Source organism: Panthera onca, chromosome E1 (genome assembly GCF_046562875.1).
Source record: "Panthera onca isolate mPanOnc1 chromosome E1, mPanOnc1 haplotype 2, whole genome shotgun sequence".
Classification (NCBI taxonomy): domain Eukaryota; kingdom Metazoa; phylum Chordata; class Mammalia; order Carnivora; family Felidae; genus Panthera; species Panthera onca.
The window spans coordinates 39,857,246-39,882,446 of NC_138352.1; the positions used below are offsets into that span (position 1 = coordinate 39,857,246).

At 51.2% G+C, this 25,201-nt stretch overlaps 3 protein-coding genes and 1 non-coding gene across 7 annotated transcripts in view; 3 read left to right on the plus strand and 1 right to left on the minus strand.

The window, feature by feature from the left end:
• The first annotated feature begins 980 nt into the window (after positions 1-980).
• Positions 981-7,804, plus strand: FNDC8 (fibronectin type III domain containing 8). Its single transcript, XM_060646695.3, has 4 exons — positions 981-1,273; positions 4,721-5,090; positions 6,573-6,809; positions 7,342-7,804. The coding sequence occupies exons 1-4, from the start codon at positions 1,065-1,067 to the stop codon at positions 7,492-7,494; spliced, it is 969 nt and encodes a 322-aa protein (XP_060502678.2). The 5' UTR covers positions 981-1,064; the 3' UTR covers positions 7,495-7,804.
• On the plus strand, positions 2,380-2,452 carry TRNAE-CUC (transfer RNA glutamic acid (anticodon CUC)). The gene has a single exon. It is a non-coding gene; the product is annotated as a tRNA-Glu (tRNA).
• A 1,315-nt stretch (positions 7,805-9,119) lies between the features above and the next one.
• Positions 9,120-17,133, minus strand: NLE1 (notchless homolog 1). Of its 2 annotated transcripts, none has more exons than XM_060646681.3 (13): positions 17,061-17,133; positions 16,800-16,949; positions 15,619-15,836; positions 14,946-15,025; positions 13,966-14,042; positions 13,695-13,792; positions 13,152-13,344; positions 12,507-12,642; positions 12,312-12,358; positions 11,385-11,587; positions 10,325-10,484; positions 10,140-10,210; positions 9,120-9,473 (listed from the first exon to the last, which is right to left on the minus strand). In XM_060646681.3, exons 1-13 carry the CDS (start codon positions 17,082-17,084, stop codon positions 9,461-9,463), a joined length of 1,470 nt encoding a protein of 489 aa, XP_060502664.1. In that variant the 5' UTR covers positions 17,085-17,133; the 3' UTR covers positions 9,120-9,460. The 2 variants fall into 2 exon arrangements, with proteins under 2 accessions (XP_060502664.1, XP_060502665.1); XM_060646682.3 differs by having other exon boundaries at positions 17,067-17,104.
• A 3,574-nt stretch (positions 17,134-20,707) lies between these two features.
• The window catches only part of UNC45B (unc-45 myosin chaperone B), a 30,485-nt gene continuing 25,991 nt past the window's right edge, over positions 20,708-25,201 (plus strand). The window contains exons 1-4 of one of the 3 annotated variants that reach the window (XM_060646680.2): positions 20,708-20,809; positions 21,413-21,580; positions 22,143-22,179; positions 23,786-23,961. In XM_060646680.2, coding sequence (XP_060502663.1) covers positions 21,413-21,580; positions 22,143-22,179; positions 23,786-23,961 — 381 coding nt within the window. In that variant the 5' untranslated portion in view covers positions 20,708-20,809. Of the gene's footprint in view, positions 20,810-20,938; positions 21,135-21,412; positions 21,581-22,142; positions 22,180-23,785; positions 23,962-25,201 lie in introns of those variants that run through there. The other 2 variants (XM_060646677.3, XM_060646678.3) reach the window with 2 other exon arrangements.

Below are 25,201 nucleotides of genomic sequence, written 5' to 3' on the forward strand. Positions count from 1 at the left end.
TGCTCAGAAGCAGCAGAGAGGGCATCTGCGGCTCTATTTTTGAAACAACACTTTCTCTTTTGGGGGATGAATTAACAACAAAAACCCTGATGATTTGGAACACAGAAGATATGATTTGGCGTTTTTAAATGTCCTTTGCTTTGCCTCGTCCTCTGGGAAACATAAAACAACTTTACAACTCCTCACAATCCAATAAGGCGGCTGCTGTTTTTATCCCCATCTCCCAGAGGAGGAAACTGAGGCTCAGCGAGGTGAAGTCACTTGCCAGAGGTTTACACAACCTGTAGGTGCAGAGCGGGACTTAGAGTGGACAAATCCACATGTGAGTGCAAAGCCACTCTAACCACTCCCGGAGTTATGTGTTGGTTTTCCTACGGTAAGGTGGTTTCCTTGAGAACAGAAACATGTCTGGCCCATATTTGTATCCCTGTGCAGCATCCACCGTTGTCACTCAACACACAGAGACGCTCGGGGTGAGGATGTGGCACATTTAGAGTTCTAGCAGCAAAACCTGGCTGTATGTGGGCTGTGAACCCCATGAGCCATCTGGACTTCCCCTGTGCCTACTGACATAGTTGGGGTTTGCTGCCCAGGATTTCTGGATATAGAACCTCAGCATTCTGGAGACAAACTCCCCCCTCCCAGAGACCCATTTCAATGCTGCCTGTCTCCCAGGGCCCCTGCCGACTCCCACCTGCCCCCAGGAGCCTTTCTCTTACCACCTGCTCCTCCTTCCCAGAGCAGCTCCAAAGGGAACAGGTGGTAAGCATTTTGAGATCTTCAGAGAAGGACAGGGTTGCTGTAACCACAGAGCATTAGAACTGGAAGGGGCCCAAGGGATGATGTAGCCTGTCCCTTGTACCCCACTCCTAACACTGGCCCTGGGCGGCAGCAGCCTCCGATCAAGGGGGAGGCTGGCCCCTAATTGTTACACTCTGCCGTGATTATGAAGTCAGCTCATTGCACCCCCAGCCCACGCAAACTAAGGGTGGGTCCACTGCCCCCAGTTTCTCTCTGCTTCCTGTCAGCTGTGTGGTGACGGCTGCGGTCCCAAAACAGACAAGATGGCATCAAAGGCACTGTGTAAAGTGGGAGATGGGGGGGAGGCCATGCTGAAGAAGGAAAACCTCAATGTTCTGAATGCACTCGATCAAATGTCGAAGCCTTTTCCAAACCCCAAGTCTATGAACAGGACCGTCACTACCAAAGGACTCCCACTTTCCACAAGAGGCAGTTTGTTTAACTTCTTGGAGGAAGATACCATCAATCTACCGTAAGACACAAGTCTGGTCCTTTCCTTCTTTCTAAGGCCGGAACTGAGGGGCAAGGAGAGGGTCTCGGAAAAGCAATCCTGCTTCCTTGACCTGTCACAGCTTGGTCCCTGAACTCCCCAGGAAGAGCACAGCATGTGTACAGGTTGCACTTTGGATGTCTGACCCCAAATCAGTTCTTGGAGGCTTGGAGGCCTCCTGCTCCAAAAGGCCTTCGAGGATTAGAGTTTTGTTGACGGTACTTCTCATCCTGCTTTGTCTAGCTGTGGTCCTCCCCACTCCCACACCCCCATACAGACACCCCTAGTCCATTCCATTCCCCATGGCTCCTCTTCCTCAGTCCCCCCTTTTGGTGCCTTTGCCTGCCTGATTATGTCCCCCCAGTAGCCTGCCTGCTGTCAGCCTGAAGTTTATTGTTCTTCCTCAGTGATTGTAGGTTCTCTTTAGTTTGTTCCACAAAATTCTCTGAGCATCTCTAAGGTGTCTGGCCTAATGTCAAGTTCTAGGAATGCAGAGTTGAAAAACACAGCCCCTGCCTTCAAGGAGCGCTCATTCTGGTGTGTGTGTGTGTGTTTGTGTGTGTGTGTGTGTGTGTGTGTGTGTGTTTGGAGATGTTCGGCAAGAATCAAGAATAATAAGCCCAATCTGTGCTATGACAGGACACCTTGAGGAACCAGACAGGGCTGTCACTGTCTAGAAATTCTTAATAATTTTGAAGAAGTGGCCCCATGAACTGTGTAGCTAGTCTTGATTACATGAAAGGGATATGACGTCCAGTCCCTAAGGGACCTATAAGTAAGCAGGTGTGGCTAAAGTGACAGATACTTGTAGGAAACGTCATGTGATATGACAGGAAAATCTTGGGCTAGGAGCCCAAGTTCAAATCCAAGTTCTATCACTTAAGATACATGACTGTAGACAAACTAATTAAGATCAGGGACCTTCAGTCCCTCATTTGCAAAATGGGGCTAACACCCATCCAGCAGGGCTGTCATGAAGAGCATAAAAAATTTTTGTCCAGCATATAGCTCAATACTTAACTACTTTCTGTGCCCACTTCAGCACTGCTCTTTTGAATAAGAGAATCTAAAACAGATATTCTTGGGGTGCCTGGCTGGCTCAGTCGGTAGAGCATGTGACTCTCGATCTTGTGGTTGTGGGTTCGATCCCTGTGTTGGGTGTAGAGATTAGCTTAAAAAATTGCTTTAAATCTTATAGATAAATAGAGACTCATTAGGACAATCTTAAGTATAAGTGACCTAAATACAAGACTCCAGCCTACAAAGGACCTTGATGGGGGAGTCACCTATGGCAAATGTTCGCTAGCATAGAAGGTTTGGACGGATCAGGATTTCTCAGGAGGTAGTCTTTGGGGTTGGAACTCAAGGAAAAGTTGGCATATCCATCAGCCATGAAGCCAGTGGTTGGCCTGGAGTGAGGGATCCGGGCATGTGTATTGATTGCTGGATCTGTCCGGAGCAGCTGGGGAAATGGGGTAAGAAGCAGAGGAGAGGAGCCAGAATGCACCAGAGGCAGCTGGGAGCTGTGAGGCATGGGACCCAGGAGATCTGGGTTCTGGTTCAACCTCTGCCTTCAACTCACCTTGTGACCTTGGTTAGGGTACTTGGTCCCCAAAGGCCCAGTGACTGCTCCTGCTGTACCACTGCTCTTCAAAATGTGGGTTGTGGTCCATTAATGGGTGAGCAACTCATTCTAGTTGACAGAGACCAGGATTATAAAAATGAAACAGAAGAATAGAAAATTCCAGAGCACATCACACATAGAGTAATTACTGGTTCGTGAAATGTGTTTCAGTTTTACACGTATGTATGAGTATACCAGGTTTCCAGGTAGTATGTATTTCTTCCTTTTAGTCAAGGAAAAAAAAAAAAGATTTGAGACCCAACCTTTTTGGATTCTGGACTACATCAGTAAAAAAAAAAAAAAAAAAAAAACAAAGAAACAAAAAAACAAACTAAGGAAACATGTATAAGGTTTTTCTTTGTAATAGCAAAGAATTGGTAACAAGACAAATCTCCATGTAATGGAAAATGTACAACAGTTAAAATGTCTGAACCAGAACTACATGTATCAATACAAATGAATCTAAAAAAAACCAATGTTGAATGAAAAAAGCAAGCTGCTGATGGATATGACACCATTTATTTATATGAAGTTTTAAAATATGCAAAATAACAGAACTTGTGTAAGGATAGCGTACACATGTAACAAACCTATAGAAACACACATGAAGAATAAACACAAAATTTGGAATGTGCTGTACTGGTTACCTCTGAGCGGGAGGATGCAGACTGAGGAGGGGGACACAAGTGTCAGGGGCTTTAACTGTACTGCTGAGGCTTTAGAAGGTGTACATGATTTGATACGTGTGTGTATTATGAAGTGATTATCCCAGTAAGTTTCATTACCATCTGTCACCACACATGGTTATAGACTTATTTCTTATAAGAACTTTCAAGTTCTACTTTCTTAGCAACGTTCTTCTTCTTTTTGTTTTAAAAAAAATTTTTTAATGTTTATTCATTTTTGAGAGACAGAGACAGAGCATGAGTGGGGAAGGGGCAGAGAGAGGGAGACACAGAATCTGAAATGGGCTCCAGGCTCTGAGCTGTCAGCACAGAGCCCGACGCGGGGCTCGAACTCACAGTTCACGAGATCCTGACCTGAGCCGAAGTCATATGCTCAACCGACTGAGCCACCCAGGTGCCCCTTTCTTACCAACTTTCAAACATACAATATAGTAGTACTAACTATAATCACCATACATTATTATATATTAATATATTATTCTTGATATCTTGTGTATGTCTAAAATATTTCATAATTTAACAAAATTAGAATGGAAGAAAGATTTTTGAGCTTTTACCCCAATATATTCATATTTATGTGTACTATTAACTTTACATGCTACATATTAATAAATATTGTTAAATGTTGCAAAATCTAAGTAAAGAAATTAGTAATTACTGTTCAACAGTAGCAAGTATTAGTAAAGCTTAATTATTTTTAATTTAGACACTTAGATATTTTTCCATACCCCACTAGATTGGTTTGGGCATTCCCCAGGGTATTTGCACCCTGCTGTGGAAGGAGGACTTAAGATTTTAGCAGTGTTTCTCAAATTCTGGGCCTCAGAACACATGCCTCAGAATCATCTGAAGATCTTATTAAAGATACTTTAGTAGCTTCCCCAGTCCCACCCCAAAGCAGGGCGGGGGGGTGGGGGCAGGGACCAGGAATCTGCATCTTTCAGTAAGTGCCCTGGTGGGTTGAATGGACTGCTGCAGGGTGATAAGGATGTTCTGAGCTATTCAGAAGCATCTGGGGTTACTGGCGAGTCAGGCTCAAGGCCTGCCTTCGGGGAGCTTCCCAGCTGCATGGGCTGGGGTGGCCTCCTTCAGTGGCTCACCTGTCTCCCTCCCACTCAGGAAGCCGATGCCAGTGGAGGATTCTGAATGCAGCTCTGACGACACCAGCATCTCCCCACTCTCATCCACCTTGTTGAATCCCATCAAACTGGCTGTGACCCAGCCCAACAGCAGCTTCTTTGCAGGGATGTTAGAGGGGGAGCTGAACAAACTCAGCCTCTCCTCGATGGGCAACGACACACACAAGAGGGACCTGGCTCTCTGCCCCCGTCCATCGAAGTCCCAAATAGTCCCTGGGGGCCTGCTGGACCTTGACAACCCTGAGCTGGACACAGACACCTCCTCAACACCCTCCGAGTCCTCTGTGGTCATGGATGTGCCGGAGGCGCCCTTCATCTGCGAACACACAGTCAGCGACTCCACGGCTGTGGTGAGTTTCCCTCTTCGTGCCTTCAGGTACAGGCTTACTGGCCGCCCCCGCGTGCCAGGCACTGAGCTGAGCTCCACAGGGAGTGCGAAGATGCCTACCACCTGCATCCTGACCTCACGCTCCTGGCACAGGAGAGAGGCCATGTCTGTAAAGCACTCCAGTGCAAGCTGGATTGGATGCAGTTCTATGGCCAGAGTTCAGATCAAGTGCCACCAGGAATTCAGGGGGAAAGAAAAATTACTTCCAGGTGTAGGAATAAGCTTGGTGGCTTTGGTAGCGTTTAAGCTGGGACGCAGAGGTAGGATTTAAACATCCAGGGATGGGAGAAAGACATTCCATGGAGGGGTTGACACTAGCAACACCTCACAGGTGGGAAAAGGTGGGAGCAAACAGCCAGGTCCCAATGTAGGGCTCTCGCACTTTTCTGTGCCTACAGAGCCAACCGTCTTCTTAAAAATGAGATTCCTGGGCCTCATCCCTAGAGATTCTGATTCAGTAGGTCTGGGGTGGGGCCTGAGAATTTGCACCACTAACAAATTCCCAGGTGGTGCTGATGGGCCTCATGTTGAGTAGCACTGTTTCAGGTCCAGGACAGGGAACAGAGTGGGGGAAGTTAGCCTGGAGTCAGTTTTTTGGAGGTCCTGCAATGTTAGGCTACTGTATAGATTTTTCTGTAAGCAGTAAGTAGAGAACAGCTTTTTGCAAAGCCTTCTATCTGGTGATATAAGGTGATATTTGAGCTGTATTTTAGGAAGATAAATCTGGAAGTCCCAGATGAGCAGTGTCTCTCCAAGTGTGGTTCCCAGACCACCAACAGTGTCAGCATCGTATGGCAACATGTTTGAAATTTAAATTCTCCTCTCCTCCCCCTCCACCTGGGCCTACTGAATCAGAAACTGTGGGGGCCAGCAGTCTGTTTTAACAGGTCCTCTAGGGGGTTCTGATGCACACCCAACTTTGAGAACCGCTGGCCTATATGGAGGAGAAATTGGTAATGGGAGACCTGAGAGAAGACAGCATGGCCAGGAATCTGCAGTGTTATAAAAACTCCCCCAGCTCCTTAGCCAGGCTTGGCAACCACTGTTGTAGCACAAAGTATGTGGGCTCTGGAACTACTGGTTTGAACTTTGGCTCTGTCACTCTGTGTGACCACGGGCCAGCCACCTGCCTTCTCTGAACCCGTAATCTCATCTGCAAGGAGTGAGGTGCACAAGATGATCTCTAAGGTCCCTCTCAACTAGTCTAGAAGAAATATGGGCTGGGGGCACACCCTGAGGTGGGTGGGGCTGCCCAGGGAGAGTTGCAAATGCTACAGGCCCGTAGCATGCCTTATCCCTTCCATCAGACCTGCCTCAGCCCCAGGAGGGACAGGGGATGGGAGTGGGGCATTTGGACCCATGGTTGGGGGTGGGAGGTGAGGGGAGGACAGCCTGGAGCAGGTCTGAGGAAGCCTGGTGGGGGGGGGGGGGTCTCTTCTTCTAGATTTCCTGGACCTATTCCCTGGGCAAGCAGCAGGTCAGTTTCTACCAGGTCCTGTTGCAGGAGGTGGTCAAGACAAATGACAATGAGCCGCCCAAGACCAAGAATCGCCCGTGGATCTTCAACAAGATCTTGGGCACCACTGTCAAGCTGATGGAGCTGAAGCCTAACACAAGTTACTGCCTCACCGTCCGTGCGGCCAACACAGCCGGGGTGGGGAAGTGGTGCAAGCCCTACAAAGTGAGCCCTGGGAGAAGAGGGCCGGGAGGTCAGGGGATTTGGAGGCAACTCATCTTCTTGCTGGCTGCCTTTCTGCCTGGGCGGATGAGCATGAATTCCAGGTTGCTTCCTTCTGGGAGGTTTAAGGATTACACCACTCTGGGGCCCACTGGGAATGCAAACTAATATATTCATCAGCACCTCTGTAATGTTCAGCTTCCAAAGCCACTACTTTTGGGATTCTTCAACTCATAATAATCGTGAGTGGGCCAGGAAGTCAAGGGCATCGAGGGAAACACAGGGAAGAGGCGAAAGGGGGACGAAGAAGGGAAGGGAGGTGGGCAGGGGCACGGGAGGAGAGGCCCAGACGACTGTGGTTGGAAACCTCACACGACAGAGAAGGCACTGGTTTGTACCTGTTTCTGGAGTCCGTGAACAGGCAGTAAGGCTATCTAAGATCCCATGTGGCAAACAACAAGGGGGTTGCAGAGACGAAGAGCTGAGCTAGGGTCAGGTCTGGGATGGAATTCTGAGGGGTTTTGTTTTATTTCAGTTTGCAACCGTGGCCACCGATTTGAACAGCTTCCCCGAGAACAACCCCATCCAGATCACCGTGCAGCGCAAGGAACCCCAGCGGAAAACCGTGTCCATCGGGTTGGAGGAGATGCGGAAGCTGGAAGATCTGGAATATCTATTTCCCTACTAAGGAGGGCCCCGGGAAGCCCCTCACCTATCTTCAGCTTCAGCCTCAGCCCAGGGCTCTCAGGAACCAGAATCGTGAGATGTACCACCAGCACCATGCCAGGGAACTGCTGACCACCCTGCCCGGAGCCTGGTGGCGATGCTCCCAAATCTCCACTCCTGGGCCCGGGCCTAGGCTAGATAGGAGCTCCATTCACCTGGAGACGCCACAGGCCAGGTCAGGTCAGCTACTGACTACAGCTGCTCGGCATCCTCCTCCCCAGATCTGTCTGGGCTGGGTCGTCCCTTATTAAAGCACTGCAGGTCACCCAGCATACTGAATTGTGCTTCGTGTTGACAGCCAGGCTGGCTGCCATTCACCTTCCTAGCTTCTGCCAGGACCGAGAGTCTGGATCAGGGGCTGGGGGGTTATGGAACATAAGGCTGGCAGGGCAGTGGGGTGCTATCACCACCTATTGCTCGGCTCTGCCAGCCTCACCCCTTTCCCTGGGGGAGGAAGAAATGTTAAAGACTAAAACGCACATACACTGGGATAAACAGCAACACTGGACAGAGGCGGTGGCAGCTTGTCGATTGTCAACATCAGCCTGAGCTCTGGAAGGACGTGGCGCAAAGTGCACAGGTTATGGGGCAGGGTCTGCTCTAATCCTAGTTTTTCCTGGATGCGAGGGCACGGACAAACCATCTAAGCTTCCTGGGCTGTTTCAGGGAGGTGAGAACCCTACGGGCAGGACAGTATCACGTGAGCACATAGAACGAGTGCACAGGGTAGGAACTCCGCCACTGGTGGCCCACTTTGCCCTTCCTGCAGCCTCCCTGCAGAGACACACAGGTGGAGATGGAGCACATCCAGATGATGTGCAAAATCACAAAGGCATGGTGGGCGGGGGATAAGAGGTTAGAAATGCCGTGGCCTTGAGCAGTCCATACAAGAATCCAACTGCCGGAGCATTGAAACGGGACAAAGCAAAGGCAGGATGCATGGGAGGCAAGACTTGTTCAAGCATGTGAGGACATCCGGTGGGGATTCCTTTCACTGTGTGACAGTCCTTATGGGGCAGAGAACCATCCTCCCATGTCACATCACACCCACTTCTGCTAGAGCCCTCACCACTGCACGCTGTTAGAGGGAGCCCCCTGGGACAGCGGTCACCTTCTGCTCTGTACCCTGAGAGCCCGGCACAGTGCTCGGTGCACTGCGGGAGCTCAGGAAGTGTGTTGTGTGAGAGAGGGGCGGACAAAAGAAGCCCTAGAACAACACTGGCCTGCACAACTCCATGGGCTGGTGAAGGTGTTCTCCATCTGTGCCGTCCGGTGCAATGAGTAGCCTTCAGCTAGCATCACAGAACTGCACTTCTAACCATGTGGAATTCTGGTAAACACAGCCACATGTCGCTAGCATCTGCCACACTGGACAGCACAAGCTCACATCATCCTCTGGCCACTATCCTATGGCTTCCACCAGCGCCTCCAGCCATAACGAGCCTCTCCCTCATAGGCACAAGAGAAAGAGAAGAAAGGCCACCTCCCAGTAAGTATGGCTTTGGTGTAGCCCGGAGGGAAGGGTTAGACAGACTGACTCAGCACAGCCCTTGGGTGAGCCTTGGGGACAAGGAATTAACCCGAACACACAAACTAGAAGTTATTTATTTGGTCACAGGATCCAGGGTCTGATGCTGAATATAGAGAGAACATTCAGGAAAGGAGGAGGGGCAGCAGCAAGGGTCTGGTCACTGCCTGCACCCCCCCCCCTCCCCCCAAGCAAGGTATGGAGTAACGGCCAACGGCTGAGCCCAGTGATATTTTCCCGTAACTTCGACCTCCTGCTCTGGGGAGGGACCTCACTGGGGTCTGTCCAAGGACAGCAGACCACACTGGTTCACAGGGGCACCACCCTGGCCTTTGGTCTCTGTCAGGGCGGGCACTGGCAGCAGCTGAGTCCAGGTGGGAGTCCAAGAACTTGGGATTTCTCATCTCCTCCATCTGTGGAGAAGGGGAGGGAACAGCATGGGGATCCGATCTTGGGAAGGGGAGGCTGCCATATAATCCCAGGAGCCCACTACGGGGGAGAACCTGTATTCACTTGGTCATTAAGAGACTGGCTACCATTTCTGCTCTGGCCACCCAAACTCAGGCTGGGCACCCACTGCCTGCCCCGGCTGAGACCTCATCCCAGGGCCTGGCCTCTCAGATGCCCACCAAGGTCATCTGATAGCAAACAATGACAACATTTACAAGTACACATGCTTTGGGTTCCCAAGTGTGTTCGCCTATCTTTGATCTTCCTATCTACTGAGGCTTGACAACTCCCAGGAGGCAGGTGAACCACGCTCTCCAAAACCGCACAATGAAAGTCAGAACCAGGATCGGAACTAGGCGTGATGCCTTCAAAAACCAGTGTTCTAAGAACTACTGCCTCATACTGGAGGGACTCTGGGCTCGCCCTTCGGAGAGCACCGTCCGGGTCTCCCATAATCACTGTAATTCTGCAGTTCTCCCTCTTAACCACCGAGAGAACGTGGCATCACACACTGTCTTAGGCACCTGCAGAACCCTTAGAATTCTATGCCAGAAGGGAAAGGTGCAAGGAGTGACCAACTTAAGGGCAGCAGAGCCAAGCACACCAACCGCCACCTCCCCAAAACTCACATCCGGAGGCATTTGTCCTTCCCACCACTTGCCACTCTCTGGCCATCTGGACTCCAGTCGACAGCATATACCTAAACCGAGGTGGGGGGTGGGGAGAAGCAGGTAAGGTGTGTGTGTGGGGGGGGGCAGGAGGGCCAGGCTTCAACCCCCACCTGCCCCACCTCTGCTCACGAGGTCAGCCATACCTCATCTGCGTGGCCTGGAAGATCAGCAGCCAGCTTCTGGCCCTTCACATCCCACACCTTCAGCGTGCTGTCACTGCTACCACTGACCAGGAGCCGGCTATCGGCTGACCACGCAATCTGGTACACAGCAGCCACGTGGCCACGCAGGGAAGCCAGGTACCTGGGCCAGGAAAGTGATGATGGGTATTAGGTCTGAAGGGGCCCCTGTGCCCTCCGTATCTGGACAACTTTGCATGACTTCGAATCCAGTGTAGTCCCTGCTCAGCCCATCTGCCTGATATCCCCCTAACACAAGTTGCTTGCTGACAAGTGGCATGGAGTAGTGGGCCAGGCTCACCTGGCACTTTCAGGTCAATACAGATTAACTATGTCTATTTGGACAAGTCATTAGGACTTGTCATTTTGGACAAGTCTCTGAGACTCAGTTTCCTTATCTTGAAAAAGAAGGGAACGATCTATTTCAAAGACCGCTATACGGAAACACACAATGGCCGAGACAGCAAGGCCCCAGCAAGGGTTTCCCTCATCCCTTCTCTTCTTGCCCGTGCCTTTGCCTCTCTGCTGACCTGATTAACCTCAAGGGCACAGTATCTCGTTATACTGAGGCCTCTCAGACTTCAACGGGAGCGGAATCAGCTGATGACTTTATTAAGATGCAGATTCTGATTCTTAAGGTCTGGGGTGGGGCCCAAGACTCTGCATTTCTATCAAGCTCCCAGGTGATGCTGCAGCAGCTGGTCTGTGGATCACACTTTGAGGGGGGCCGGAAAATAACTGCAGCTCAAGTCTACACTTCTGCCGCAATCCCGGCTGTCTTAACGTCATTTCTCTCCTTCAATACAAAATGAACTAGCACTTCAGTGCCCATTTATTGCCAGTCCTAAATATACCATCTCCCTTAGTCCTTGTAACAAAGCCGAGAGGTAGGTCTGCATATTACAAAAGAGGAGACAAGGCTCAGAATATCCAAATGCTTGCCAAGGCCACGCAGCAAGTGACACAGCCAAGCTCCTTCTAGAGGACCAGTGCCCTTCCTCTCCCTCCCCACACCTCCACTCACCTGCCTGTCCTGCCATCCCACAGTTTGATGGACTTGTCAAAGGAGGCACTGGCGATGATGCGGGAGTCAGGGGAGAAGAGCACCTGGTTGATGAGGGCCTGGTGTCCCGTCATCCGTGCGAGGGGCTTCTTGTCCTCTGCTGGGGACCACAGGAATAAGGTGAAGTCGTCTGAACCAGACACTAGCCTCTCTGGGCCCTGGCCCTAGGAGAGGCAGAAAGCACACCGTGTTGGGCACGGTCTCAGACAGGAGAGCCCGACCTGGGCAGCAAACGCACCACTGATTGCCCAACACCAGCATGGAGGCCAGGACTAGGAGAAATGAGGCCTGGCCTGCTACCAACTCACATGGGACCCCTGGCAGTCACTTCCCCCAAAAGGAAATGTTATGCACCTGGGATAATTTCTAAGATACATAATCACAAGAAAAAGCAAGGTACAGAATAGTGTATTAAAAAAGGGAAAGATTTTATGTGTGGGTTTGTACACACGTGTATGTATACTGCATCCTGTGTACACATACACGTGTATGTGGAGGTATGAAGTCTCTGGAAGGAAAGACAGGACACTAGTAGCTCTGGATGTTTCCAGAAGGAAAGGATGGATGGGCAACAGAGATGGGAGACTTCTTCACCATCTACCTTTTTGTGTTCTTTGAAGCCTCGACCACATGAATATGCTACTTAAACACAATAAAAAATACAGAAAATGCAATAAACAGATAAGCAAGTGAACGCAACAAAATCACATGGTCCTATACATTAAGATTTCAGGATTAAAAACTAGGATTTTCATGAAGAACTTTCTGGAAGAGGAACGTCTGAGCTAGGGCTAGAAGGGGGAGGGGCCTGAGTGCCTGCAAAGGGTTTGAGAGACCAGTGGAGGAAGAGTAGGGAGCCGGGCATGCTGGCGGCAGGCACACACTCACCCGCACGAGGCTGTATCGGCTCAGAGCCCTCTCCTTCAACTCCTGCACTGTGGCCAGGTACCGGAGGGGAGAGGAAGAGATGAGGAACAAGGCTGATTAGAAAATCCAACACAAATGGCAAACACCCCCGGCCCAGGCTGCACAGTAAGCCCGAGAACCGGCTCCTTCCCAGGCGGCCCTCTCCCACGCACTCACAGGACCCTCGGAGATCTTGGGCGTTAACCGAGGCCTCAGCTGGCTCGAAAGCACCCGTGCGCAGGGCATAGTCAGTGCTGAGTGCCATGGTGTTCACCCAGTGACCGTGGCCTTGCAGGGTCCGGCACAGCACACCCTAGGGCAGAGGAAGACTGGTCAGACGCACACCCACCCTACTCTCCACCCTAGGGAACTAGTACCCCCAGATTAGCCCCAGAAGACAGCGACATGGGACTCAGAATTAGGTCCCTCGTTCATTGTGATCTTAATCAAATCACCGCTCTGGGCTGAAGTCTCTCCTCACTTACAAAATGCAGGTACTGGCCCAGATTGTTGTTTCCAAAAGTATGTTTCATGGAAAGGAACTTAAGTACGTGAGAAGAAAAGGGTTCCAGTCAAGTAACTCTGGGACGTGGCAGGTTTAATAAAGCTAACAACAGGCTTCCTGCAGTGGCAATTTCTGGACCACGTTAATGAACACTGGAACCTCCACTATCATGCAGCACCAACCACAGGAACCCACTGTTCCTGAAGCACCTCCCGCCACCCGGATCCCAGAACACACTGGTCAACATTCCTTCCAGCCCTGGCATCTCATGGCCCAAGATTTCCCCAGGCTGCTCTCTGGACCCTCCCAGCTCTTACATCGTGAGCCCTCCAGACTTTGATGGTGCGGTCCTGGGAGGCAGAGTAGAGAAGCCCGTCCCCTCCCCACCGGAGACAGGTGACTGACTGTGTGTGCCCGGTGAGGATGCGCTCACAGCGGCCCACAGTTGTATCCCAGACCCGCACGCTGCCATCCTTGGAGCTGCTGGCCACATAGCGGCACTCGGGGTTCCTGGAGAGGGGAAGGGAGATGTGGCCCCACTTCTGATGTGGGAACGGCAATAGTTCCCTCCCCGCCCCCCCCCCCTTCTTAGCTCAAAGGCCAGGGACAATGACTCAACAGCTTCCTGACTCCAAGACCCAGCTGCATTGCAAGGCAACTCTCAGGGCCCATGATGAACAGCCTCCTCTCAAGCAGCAACACAGATTGGGAAGCCCTAGCCTACTGCCCGCCATGCCAGTACTGTCAGTCGAGCTGGCCATCCCACCCCCTGAGGCAAAACCCCTCTGCATCAAGCAAGGGAGGAGACCACCTTGAAGCCCTGGCTCCTCACTCCCCCCAGTTCTGTGAGCATCACTTACACGTGGAGGGGCTCCCAGCTCAGGCCTGTGATCCATTTGCTGTGGCCAGCGAGGGGCCTGCCCACCTGCTTCCCTGTGCTTGGGTCCCACAGGAGAATCTGAGGGACAGAAGCTTACTGAATAACCCTCTCGATCCTGTCCCTAGGTCCACCAAAGTTCCCGCCCACTGCCCCCAATCCATCTTTCCCTGAAGACCCCAGAACCTCACTTGACCCATGTCCTAGGAAGGAAGCCCAGAGTCCCTGAGTGGTTACCAATGACCACCATCTACCTGGCCATTCTTGCAGCCCGAGGCCAACTTCTTGCCATCTGGGGACCAGGATATGCTAAGGACCCAGTGTCTGTGTCCTAGGAAAGCAGGGGAGGGAGAAAGCAAGGAGCACATATCTGTCTTTATCCCCAGTGCCTAGCATGCCTGACACGCTGCAGAAACTCCTCAACTAGCCCGAGAATAAATGATTGGTCAAACAAAAGGGGAGACGCAGCTTTCTAGGCAAAGGAAGAATTCATCCCAAGTGCTACAGTTGTGCTTCCTGCTGCATAGATAGTACTTCCGCTTTCTAATAATTCCTTCCATGATACGTGGTATAAAGTTTCAAATCCTTTTTTTTTTTTACCTTGACCAAAAGTAAGAAATGCATGTTACCTGGAAACCTAGTATACTCATACATACACGTGAAACTAAAACACATTTCACCAACCAGTAACTACTCTATGTGTGATGTGCTCTGGAATTTGCTTAAGGGTATGGAGCAAAGCAAAAATTATTCCCAATTTTCCAGATGACAAAACTGAAGCTTAGGGAGCAGGCCCTACCCACACCCAGCTAGTGTGACCTCAAACTAGCAGCATCAGCACCAGCTGGAAACTTGAAATGCAAATTCTCAGGCCTCATCCCAGAACTAAAGAGACAAAAACTCAGGGGTGGGGCCCAGCAACCTGTAGGTTAACAAGCCTCCCTGCTGATTCCAGTGCTCAAGTTAGAGAACCACTGTGGTGGGGGTTGGATTTAAGGCAGGTTCTCCTTGCTACTCAGCACAACTCACAACCCCACACTGACTCTCTGGTCCAGTCTCTGGAAGTGGCTGGCTGGGTTCAAGGATAGCCTCTACATAGGAACAGGCAGCTGCTAACTGGGTTAAGGGGTTGAATTGGCTCTGGGCCTCCTCAGAAACTAAAGAGCTGAGTAAATGATCACCCACCTACCACTGGGTTAAGACCCTCCCTCTAAATGGCTAACTGCATACTGACCCTGGCATGTGAAATGGGGTGTCTCGGTGCTGAGATCCCAGAAGCGCACAGTGGTGTCTCCGGAGCCACTGGCCAGGTACCTGAGGAAGAAGAGAGGACACCTGACCTCTGCAGTGGGGACAAGGGGTAGGGCTTACACCAAAACAGGGCACATGTGCATTTTGGCTGCCTATTCAATTGTCTTCTGCGCATACAGTCTGGGACTGGACTTTTCTCCCTCCCCTGAGGAGGAGAAGTATAACACTGATACCATATGGGAGAAGAACCCCCTACCTCAAGGCAGCCATATCTCTCTTCTTCCTTTCTAAAAGGAACGGCCACAGCCATAATCAGATTTAGAATTTCTCGTTATCTGTGTAGGATTGCGAAAAGCAAACAAATTCAGTTTCACAGATGATGAAATAAGTCAGAAAGTGATTTGTCTGGGGCACACCGCCAGGAAGCCTATAGTTCAGCTCTCCTGAGATCAAGGCCAAGAAAGGCCCTTCCAATATGGGTGTCCTTCAAAACCAAACCCCACTGGGGAAGTCCTCTACCTGGAACCCATGCCCTGAGCTCAGGTCTATGATAGGCAGCCTGAGGTCCCATTGATTGTTAACTTGGGGTATCTGACCCACCCCAGCCAGAGGCTGTACCCCCACATTCTATTCCACGATTCTGCAACTGTCCTTACTTTCCTGTGGGGCTGAAGGCCACAGAAATGACTGCCTCGCTGTGACCTTCCAAAGAGCTGGTGCAGCGGGTCACAGCACGGACCCTGAAGATAGCCTGTGGCTGGTAGATGATGTCAAGAACCTTCTCTGTCTCCACTGCCTGTGACTCCAGCGTCCTCCCCAGTGATGAGACGATCTCAGCATCGTGGACAAAGAAAGCCAGTGGCACGGGATCCTCCTGGAGGGCAATGGCAAAGGGCAACTCCTCCGTCAAAGGATAGGAGCCAGGGGTGCTCCCCAGTGTGCTATGGCCAGGTGAAGCTTTTCTCTCCAGCCACGGTGTGGGTACCCCCACCATGCCCACCCAAAAAGGCCTCTTTTATCCTCCAAGAGCAACTGCAAGATACTTAAAATAGTACTTTAAAATCCTTTATCTGCATCTCACAACAACCCTGGGAGGCAGGCATTCATACTCCCACTTGACAGATGAAAAAACTTGAGGCTCAGAGCAGCTAATTAACGCAACGTCCTATTGGTAACGACTAATCCAGAAAGAAAACTGAAGTCCAGAATTAGTGTCAGTATACAGGATTATGCAGCGTTTTCTAAACTGCTACACCATGATGTACAATGTGTAAGAAGCATCCAAAACTCTGGCTGAAAACACAGACTCTGCCTTACCCCAGGGTCTGGTGTAGTAAACCTGGGGTGGGGTCTAGGTATTATATTTTTAAGCCCCCAGCCCCCCGCCCTACTATAATGATGAATGGCTCCACTGGTTTCGAAGACCACGGGTTTTGAATCTGACATTCGGGTTCTAATTCCCAATCTACCACCTACGACATAGCATCGTACAAATAATTTACTGCCTCTGGGCCACACTGTCAGATGGGGATATTAATGAGGAGCTGCGTCGCGGAATCTGACGATGTACCCGATGCGTTCAAAACGCGCGGTCTCTCTTCCCAGGTGGACCTCGCAGGTCGAAGCGTAAAGCGCTGTCACACGAAATACATCTCCTGACCGTCCCCCGACGTAGGTGGCACTGCCACGGACGCGCGCCAGGGTGGTTCTCCCAGTGTCGGCGAGCGCTGGGACCCCCGAGCCCCAGAACTTGGGTCTCCCGGTCCCCTGCGGGCCGGCCCAGAGCAGGCCCTCCCGCCGAGGGGAGGAAAGAGGGACCGCCCGGGCCGCCGCTCACCTGGGCCAGCAGCGCATTGCACACGAGCTGCAGCTTGTCCGGGGTGATGTCCACGGGCACGTCGAACGGGGAGCCCAGGAGCTGCCCGCCCTCATCCTGGAACTGCACCAGCAGCCGCTGCACGTCGCGCGCCGCCGCCTCGTCCTGTGCCTACAAGCGCCGCGGGGGTCAGCCACGCCGCCGGGCGAGAAGGCCCCCACTGCCGCTTCCCTCTGAGCTCGGGCACCCCGGGCCGGAGCGCCCCCGCTCCCACTCACGCACACCCACCGCCGCCGCCGCCGCCATCCCGCGTTCGCACGTGGAGGAAATAGACTCAGGCGGGACGGAGCGCCGTCCCCGGGGTAGGGCGGCGCTGCAGCCCGCGACAGCGCCCTCTGGTGTGGCGGAGGGGACGTGTCACGCCGTGCCGGCCAGGCTTCGGCAGTGGGCGCACCTGGTACCTGCTTCCACAGCCCCACCTTGGACAGGTGGCTGTCACCCCGACCCAGTCCCTCCCAGTGCCGTGCAGGATACAAACAGCCTTTTGTCTCTGCAGAACAGGGATTTTTGCCCCACTTCATAGGTGGGGAAATCGAGGCTCTGAGCGGTTGACTTTCCCCCAAATCAGAGACCGGAAATGGCAGAAGACTAAATTGGGTTGGCTCTGGCAGCAGCGCCCCTGCATGGGTGGCTTAGGAAACTAGAGCCTGTTGGGTTGCAGGCAAGAAATTATTATTCTTTTTTAGATGGACCAAATCGATTCATAATTCTTGAGTACAAAAGCAAAAAATGTCTGCAGTTTTCAACACTGCAAAGCAATAACAATAATGATGATAACGAGAGCAGTGTGTCAGGCATTGTTCCAAGTGTGTCACACATATAACTCGTTAAATCCCCACCTTCCTCTCCCCACATTACAGATGAGGAACTGAAGCGCAGACCCACTAACATGAGGGCTCTTACCAGAAACGTGGGGTCTTCCTTGGCAGGTCTCCCCACATCTGGACGGTCTCAAGCTTGGTCAGGCTGGCCTCCTTAACCTGTCCTGAATTTGTTCTCTCCATCTCCACTATTACACTTTGGACTGAGTCACCGAGGTTGCCTACAAAACCCTCTTCACTTGCCTCTCTGTTTCCACTCTTGCCTCTTCCGATGTATCCTCCACACTGCCACTGGGGTGACGTTTTCCAACCAAAAATCTGGTCTGTCACTCTCCACCCTAAAACCCTACAATGTCTCCCATAATAAGCAGGGCAAAAGCCAAACTCCTTATGATGGCCCACTCAGCCTTACTTACCTCTCCAGCCACTCCTCTCTCTCTCTCTCTCTCTCTCTCTCTCTCTCTCTCTCTCAATTTTCTCTCTCTCTTTTTAATGTTTATTTATTTTTGAGAGAGAGAGAGAGAGCACAAGTTGGGGAGGGACAGAGAGAGAGGGAGACACAGATTCTGAAGCAGGCTCCAGGCTCTGAGCTGTCAGCACAGAGTTTGATGTGGGGCTTGAGCTCGTGAACCGCGAGATCATGACCTGAGCCGAAGCCTGATGCTTAATCAACTGAGCCACTCAGACACCCCATTCCTCTCTCTTTAAGATTAAATTCTTCTGGCTTTTGCTTAGTTCTTCCAAGGCATGACCCTTCTTACATCGGTGCCTTTGTACATGCAGACTTCTCTGCCTGGAACTTTGATGGGCAGTGTTGTGTCCCTCCTCCCCAAATTCATATGTGGAAGCCCTAACCCCCAAGGTGACTGTATTTGGAGAGGGGGCCTATATGAGAGTAATAAAGGTTAAATGAGGTCATCAGGGTAGGGCCCTAGTCTGATAGGACTGGTGTCCTCAGAAGGAAGAGATACCAGATATTACCTCTCTTTCTCTCTCTCCTCCTTTCCCCTCTCCCCACATGGAGAAGAAGCCACATGAAGACACAGTGAAAAGGTGGACATCTACAAGCCAGGAAGAGAAGCCTCACCAGAAACCAATGTTGGTGGCACCTTGATCTTAAACTTCTAGACTGTGGAAAAATACATTTCACTTATTCAAGCCATCCCACCTGAGTTTTTTTTTTTTAAGTTTATTTATTTATTTTGAGAGAGAGTGAGAGACAGAGAGAGTGCAAGAGTGGGGGAGGAGCAAAAAGAGAGGGAGAGAGAGAATCCCAAGCAGGCTCCACCCTCAGTGCTGAGCCTGATGCAGGGCTCAATCTCATGATCTCCAGATCATGACCTGAGCCAAAATCAAGAGTCAGCCCTTAAGGTACTGGGCCACCCAGGCGCCTCCTGCCTGAGGTATTTTGTTATAGCAGCCTGAGCAGCTGAAGACAGGGACAATTCCTCATTCTTCAAGTCTTGCCTGAAATATACATGCATTCATTCAACAAATGTCTCTGCCAAACATTGTTCTAGGAACTCTACATATATTAACTCATTTAATCATTCACTCAGGAAGCTTTCTCTGAAACAATGCCATGTTTCCCTATTATGTGTTTTCACAACATCCTGGTATTCTTTGTATTTAGGAATCACAGATCCATGTAATTATTTCATCCATTTATTAATCGAATATGGTTGAGCACCTACTATGTACGCACTGTGATAGCCACATGAAATATGTAAGTGAACAAAATAGACACAAATCCTTGCCCTCATGAGTGGTCTCTGCTTTCACTGTCATTCACAGTTCCTGCTGCATAGTAGATGCTTACGAATTGACATGGAGTGAATTACTGAATCAGGATTTGAATCTAAGATTCCTAGGACCTAAAGTCAGAGAACCTCAGTTTTCTGCCAGTGGCAGGATCCTTTATCCCATTGCTTCATTACTACAAGAGCACTTGCCCCACAAAGGGGCCCAGGGTTTAGGACACCATGATGGCAGGGAATCCCTTCCTCCATTCATTCCTTCATTCATTTATTCAGTCAACAAACCTGCAACAGACAAATATGCATCAGAGCTGGGCCTTGGGTCCAGCAGGACAGTAGAACTTGTCCACAGTCATAGCTGTGTGTCCAAGGATACCGATCAAAGAGCAGAATCTTCAGTGCGTTTCTCTGCCATGGTCAGGTAGGTTTGAAGATGTATGGGGGGAGGGGGCAGAATTGTGGTAAGTGAAGAAAAGCATCAACAGGAAGACACCATTCATTCAGTCACTCATTCATTCAGGAAGCCCGCATTGGGCACTCACTCTGCCAGCCTCTGTGCCAGGGTAAGTCAAACTGCAATGAGATGCTGTCTTTACCCTGTGGGAGGGAGCTCACAGCCTAGGCTTGGAGACACTGGGAGGTGAGAGAGTTCTGAGTCCAAGTAGGAACAGACTCAAATTTGTCTCAGGAACCCTCAGTCAGATGAGAAGAAACAAGTCCTGCCCCAGGGGAGACCTGTTTTGTTCTTCCTTCTTGTCCCAGGAAGACCCTCTTTTGATGAGGGAGACTCAGCTGATCCCAGGAGAGGTCCCAGGTAGATGGGGGGGTGGGGTACGGTCCTCGGGCTCAGGGAATTCCAGACTGACCTAGCTCTGACCAAGAAGAAGCCTATAGTCTAGTGGGGGACATTAAGAGCCCACCCTCTCTGTCTACTGGGAGGGGTAGGCTGAATGCATCCACTCCACACGGATGGGGGACACAGGAGAAGGCATGCAAACCAAAACAAAGCACCCATTTCCACTAAACTTGAACTAGTAAGCCCCTCTGTCTTTCAGAAAAGGAGGGACATTTCAACAATGAGTACTGGAGGGGTTGGGGAGTTGTGGGCAAGTGGAAGAGAGGGAGGAACTCTCCTCCTTCCAGAAGGGCATTTCTGGAAGTCTCCAGTTGGTCCTGGACCTGGGCAGCTGCTCTAAGTCTGCCAGCCCCTCAGCTGTCACTCTGCTCCCAAAATAGCAGTGATTGGGGGAAGGGAGAGGAGATTGTTTATCTGGGATGGAGGGGGAGAAGGGGCATTATAGCTATGTCTCCCTCCCTTCTGGATCTTTCTCTGCTCTTTGTGGTATGAATGCCCGAGTCCAGGACTGCCCCTGAGTAGGACGCTGGGGCATAGGTTAGTCAGCACTTCCAGGTGACTAATGACTATCCACTCTGGGGAGGAGGAAGGCCCTGAGTATCAATGACAGACTCCAGGGACACCTGACCCTGTGGCCAAATATGGTCCGGAGCTACTGGCAGGGGCGATAAAACCTCTTGGGTGGGGGAGGGAGGCAGATTAAGGCTTGGTGGCCAGGGGGTGGCTCACAAGGGAGCTCAGCCGAACAGCATCACAGGAGGACAGACCAGGAGCACCGTCCTCTGAGAAAGTGAGCCCGTGTGGAGAGTTCCTCAGACCGGGGAGGGAGAAGAGGGACTGAGAAGAACTTTCAAGGCTTGCAGTGAGAATTCAGGCCTCCGGCGTGGTGGCTTCACCCGCCCAGCTGGGAGGGAAGGAGAGGGAGGCACGGGGGCTCTAAGATTCCTTCAGCCATGCTATTCTGCAAGCAGGTGCTATCATGTCCTTCTGAGCAATGGATTTGGGGGTGATAGGCATGGGTCCTTTCCAGGCAGAACCCTCACCTTCCATCCCAGTAGAAGGAGGCCCTGGAGCTCCAGACCTCAGGCCAGGAGTCTGGAGTGGGGGACTGGCCAGACTGAGCTGCTCCTGTCCTGACAGATGGCAGAGGCAGAAGCAGCGCAGCTGAAGGAGGAAGGGAACCGACATTTCCAGCTCCAGGACTATAAGGCTGCAACAAAGAGCTACAGCCAGGCCCTGAAGCTGACCAAGGACAAGGCCCTGCTGGCCACGCTCTATCGGAATCGGGCAGCCTGTGGCCTGAAAACGGTCTGGAGCGGGAAGGGCGGGAGGCTGACGGCCAGCACTCAGAGGCAGGGGTGAAGGCAGCCCCCCATCTTGCTGGGTATCAGACCCTTAAGCCCCCTTGTCCCAGCCCTTTCTGCTGGAACTCTCAGGGCAGAGAAGGGCACCTCCCACTGCTTTCCTGGGCCCACTGCCTGACCCACTCCTCTGGGAGACAGAAATTCCTCCAGTTGGGAATCAGCCTAATGGGAACTGGCATCACGCCAGGGGCTTTTTCCATGTTATTTCGCAGCATCTTACTAACAGCCCCGTGAGTCAGCTGCTGTTGTCGTGCCCATATAGCAGATAAAACAAACTCAGGGCTCGGGGGGCTTAGTAACTCACCAAGATCTCCCAGGTCATTAGTAGCAGAGCCTGGATTCAAACCCAAGTTTGCCTAATGTCAGAGCTCATCTGCTCTCCCATGCCCAGCCGGGGGTCCGCCCTTGGTTCCCTGACAGCCAGCAGCTCCCCAGCAAACCCTGTCTGGTTGTCTCTGCGTTGGGCCTGCATTAACCCCTGCTGCTTCCCCTTCTCCATTTCTCAGGAAAGCTATGTTCAGGCGGCATCAGATGCCTCAAGAGGTGAGTTCCCTTTCCCCAACCACTCCCCCATCCCCAACCCCAGCATCCCTGTTTGTCTCAGAGGCTCTTTGTCAATTGAAGAAATGACAGATTGTGGAAACAGCATTCTAGGCATTGTAGGCGGGGCTTCGGATGTCCAGAGAAGCCATCCCTAAATTGCATTTTTGCAACTCGAATTATATATTAAATCATAGGTTGAGGGAAATTAAAATTTTTTTTTCAAAAAAAATTTTTTAATGTTTGGTTTTGAGAGAGAGAGGCAGAGCATGAGTGGTGGAGGGGCAGAGAGAGAGAGGGAGACACAATCCAAAGCAGGCTCCAGGCTCCGAGCCATCAGCACAGAGCCCGACGCAGGGCTTGAACTCCCGGACCGTGAGATCATGACCTGAGCTGAAGTCGGACGTTCAGCTGACTGAGCCACCCAGGCGCCTCTTAAATTTTTTTTAATGTTTATTTATTTTTGAGAGAGAGAGAAAAATAGAGAGAGAGAGAGAGAGAGAGAAGTGCAAACCAGGAGGGGCAGAGAGGGCAGACAGAATCTTAAGCAGGATCCAAGCTCTGAGCTGTCAGCACAGAGCCCGATGTGGGGCTCAAACCCACGAACTGTGAGATCATGACCTGAGCCAAAGTTGGATGCCTAACTGACTGAGCCACCCAGGTGCCCCTTGGGAGATTCTTTTATTAAAAGATGTTTCCAGAAATCCTCGTGTCTTGGTAATGACACACCCTCTGTTGTAAATTAGGGTATGCTCATCCTGGGGCTCCCCAGTGGTTCTGGGCATCAGCCCACTGCACTCTGTGGGATCAGGCTTCCTGAGAGGAGGAGGGAGGCAGTAGCCCATTGCACAGAGACTAGGGAGAGATGAACATTAAAACAAAGCAAACGTTTAAATGTAACTAATTTCAACTTGCGCTTAAGTCAATGTTGACTTAAGCCCATTGTCAAAATGGGAAGTCTTTTCTTAGATGCAAGTGTTGGGTTTTGATCTGGGCACCATTCTTTTAGGAGAAACAGAGACAGTGTGAAGTGAGCTCAGAAGGAAGGGAACCAGCTGGAGATGGGCCTGGAAATACACCCTGTGAAGAGCAGTTGAGGGACGTGGCAATATTTAGCCCAGAGAAAGCAATTCCCAGGTGGGATGGAGAGCTGCCTTCAAACACCTAAAAGGCTGTCACAAGGAAGAAGGATCGGATTTCATCTCAGGGGTTCCAGGGCTGAACTTAGGATAAAAGGGCAAAGTTACAGGGAGATATATTTCAGGTCTGAAGAGGGGAGGGCTTTCTTGATGGAGCTGCCTGGCTGCCTTGATAAGGAGGGAGCTCCCCATTGCTGGAGGTATGCAAGTATCCATTGGATGAGTGCTTGGCTGGGATCATGATGTAGCAGAGACTGAAATATCAGGAGCTAGACGCGATGACCCTTAACCTCCCTTGAGAGTATGATTCTTACTGCCTCCCTCACAAAGAGGGAGCCTGGGGCCAGATAGTCCACATGGGTGGATAATCTCCAATGAAGACACAGTGGCCCTGGAATTGGGGACAGTGGCAGGGGAGGGAGGAAGGCGATCTGCAGCCCAGGCCCCTGAGGCCCTGTCTCCCTCATTAGCTATTGACATCAACTCCTCGGACATCAAGGCTCTCTATCGGCGGTGCCAGGCACTGGAGCATCTGGGGAAGTTGGACCAGGCCTTCAAGGACGTGCAGCGCTGTGCCACCCTCGAGCCACGGAACCAAAACTTCCAGGAGACACTGAGGAGGCTCAACACCAGTATCCAGGAGAAGGTGAGCTGGACCCCTACCCATAAGCCTTGGCTGCCTCCTCTCACTCCTAATGGATGAGTTAGGGAAGCAGGACACCAGAGCAGGTCTAACCCTACCTCCACACTCTTGGATGGAGTGAATGCATGGCACAGGCAGGTGCCAGAGAACAGCCGAGCAGAGGCACCCATCTTTGAGTGATCGGAGATGCTTGTTCCAGGAGACAAGCCAGCCAGGACTAGAACACGGGTCTTTTAAATTCCAGATGGAGGCTTTAAAAAAAAATTGTAACTTAGTATGTATGCGACATGATCTTCTCTTTCTAGGAGGACAAAAGCAGTACTGAGGGTAGGGTACTGCTGGATGATAGAGCCAGTAGGGAAATCTTTTCTAGGAAAACGAAGTGGGGTGGAGGAGAACTAGGATCAGAGATGAGAAATTCTACACCCTAGTCCTGGCTTAGTTGCCAATTTTCTAAGGGATCCCTTGGGGTGTCAGTTCCTCCTCTGTAAGAGCAGGAGGGTAACTGATCACTAAGCTCCTTGCTCCAAGACTCAGCGGCTCCTCTGTGTCTGGGGCAGCCCCATGGTGGGACCACAGTACACTGTCCAGAGTGCAGACTCAGGGGCTGAGTAAACACAAAACTGAGGAGTGACCAGAGAGGGGGTGACAAATGAGAGACCCACTGGGAGGAAATGAGCCCTGATGGAAATAGGCAGGACTGTGGAGGAGCAAAGCAAAGTAGTGGGAGGTACGGAAGGAGCTGGCAAATGGTGGGAGTGGGGCGGTGGGGTGATGGGTGATCAGTTAGGTCATTTTATGGTAGATTCAGAGCACTGGGGTTGGGGGTGGGGGTGTGAGGGATGAGACAGCCAAACATAATGGTTAAAATTTCTTTTTAATGTTTATTTTTTTGAGGGAGAGAGACAGAGCATGATCAGGGGAGGGGCAGAGAGAGAGAGAGAGAGAGAGAGAGACAGAATCTGAAGCAGTCTCCAGGCTCTGAGCTGTCAGCACAGAATCTGATGTGGGGCTTGAACCCACAAATGACGAGATCATGACCTGAGCTGAAGTCAGCTGCTTAACTGACTGAGCCACCCAGGTGCCCCCAAATGTAATGGTTTTAAATTGAGTGAAGAGGTGCTTGAAAACTGCTTCAGGTTTCTGATCTTAGAAATCGAGTTCTATTTTAGCCCATTTTTAAAGTATGTGATAGCTAATTATTTACTGGACTGCAAAATTTGGGTGATGATCCAAGCCCTCC

Bases quoted from the DNA above. Each gene is read 5' to 3' on its own strand.
- NLE1 (XM_060646681.3), bottom strand. From the start codon at position 17,084: ATGGCGGCGGCGGCGGCGGTGGGT. The intron at 16,950-17,060 runs GTGCGTGAGTGG...CGGCGCTTGTAG, and splicing joins CGGCGGCGGCGGCGGTGGGT to GCACAGGACGAGGCGGCGGC. The intron at 10,485-11,384 runs GTGAGTGGAGGT...TTCCTGGCCCAG, and splicing joins TGGGATGGCAGGACAGGCAG to GTACCTGGCTTCCCTGCGTG.
- FNDC8 (XM_060646695.3), top strand. From the start codon at position 1,065: ATGGCATCAAAGGCACTGTGTAAAGTGGGAGATGGGGGGGAGGCCATG. The intron at 1,274-4,720 runs GTAAGACACAAG...CCTCCCACTCAG, and splicing joins GAAGATACCATCAATCTACC to GAAGCCGATGCCAGTGGAGG. The intron at 6,810-7,341 runs GTGAGCCCTGGG...GTTTTATTTCAG, and splicing joins AGTGGTGCAAGCCCTACAAA to TTTGCAACCGTGGCCACCGA.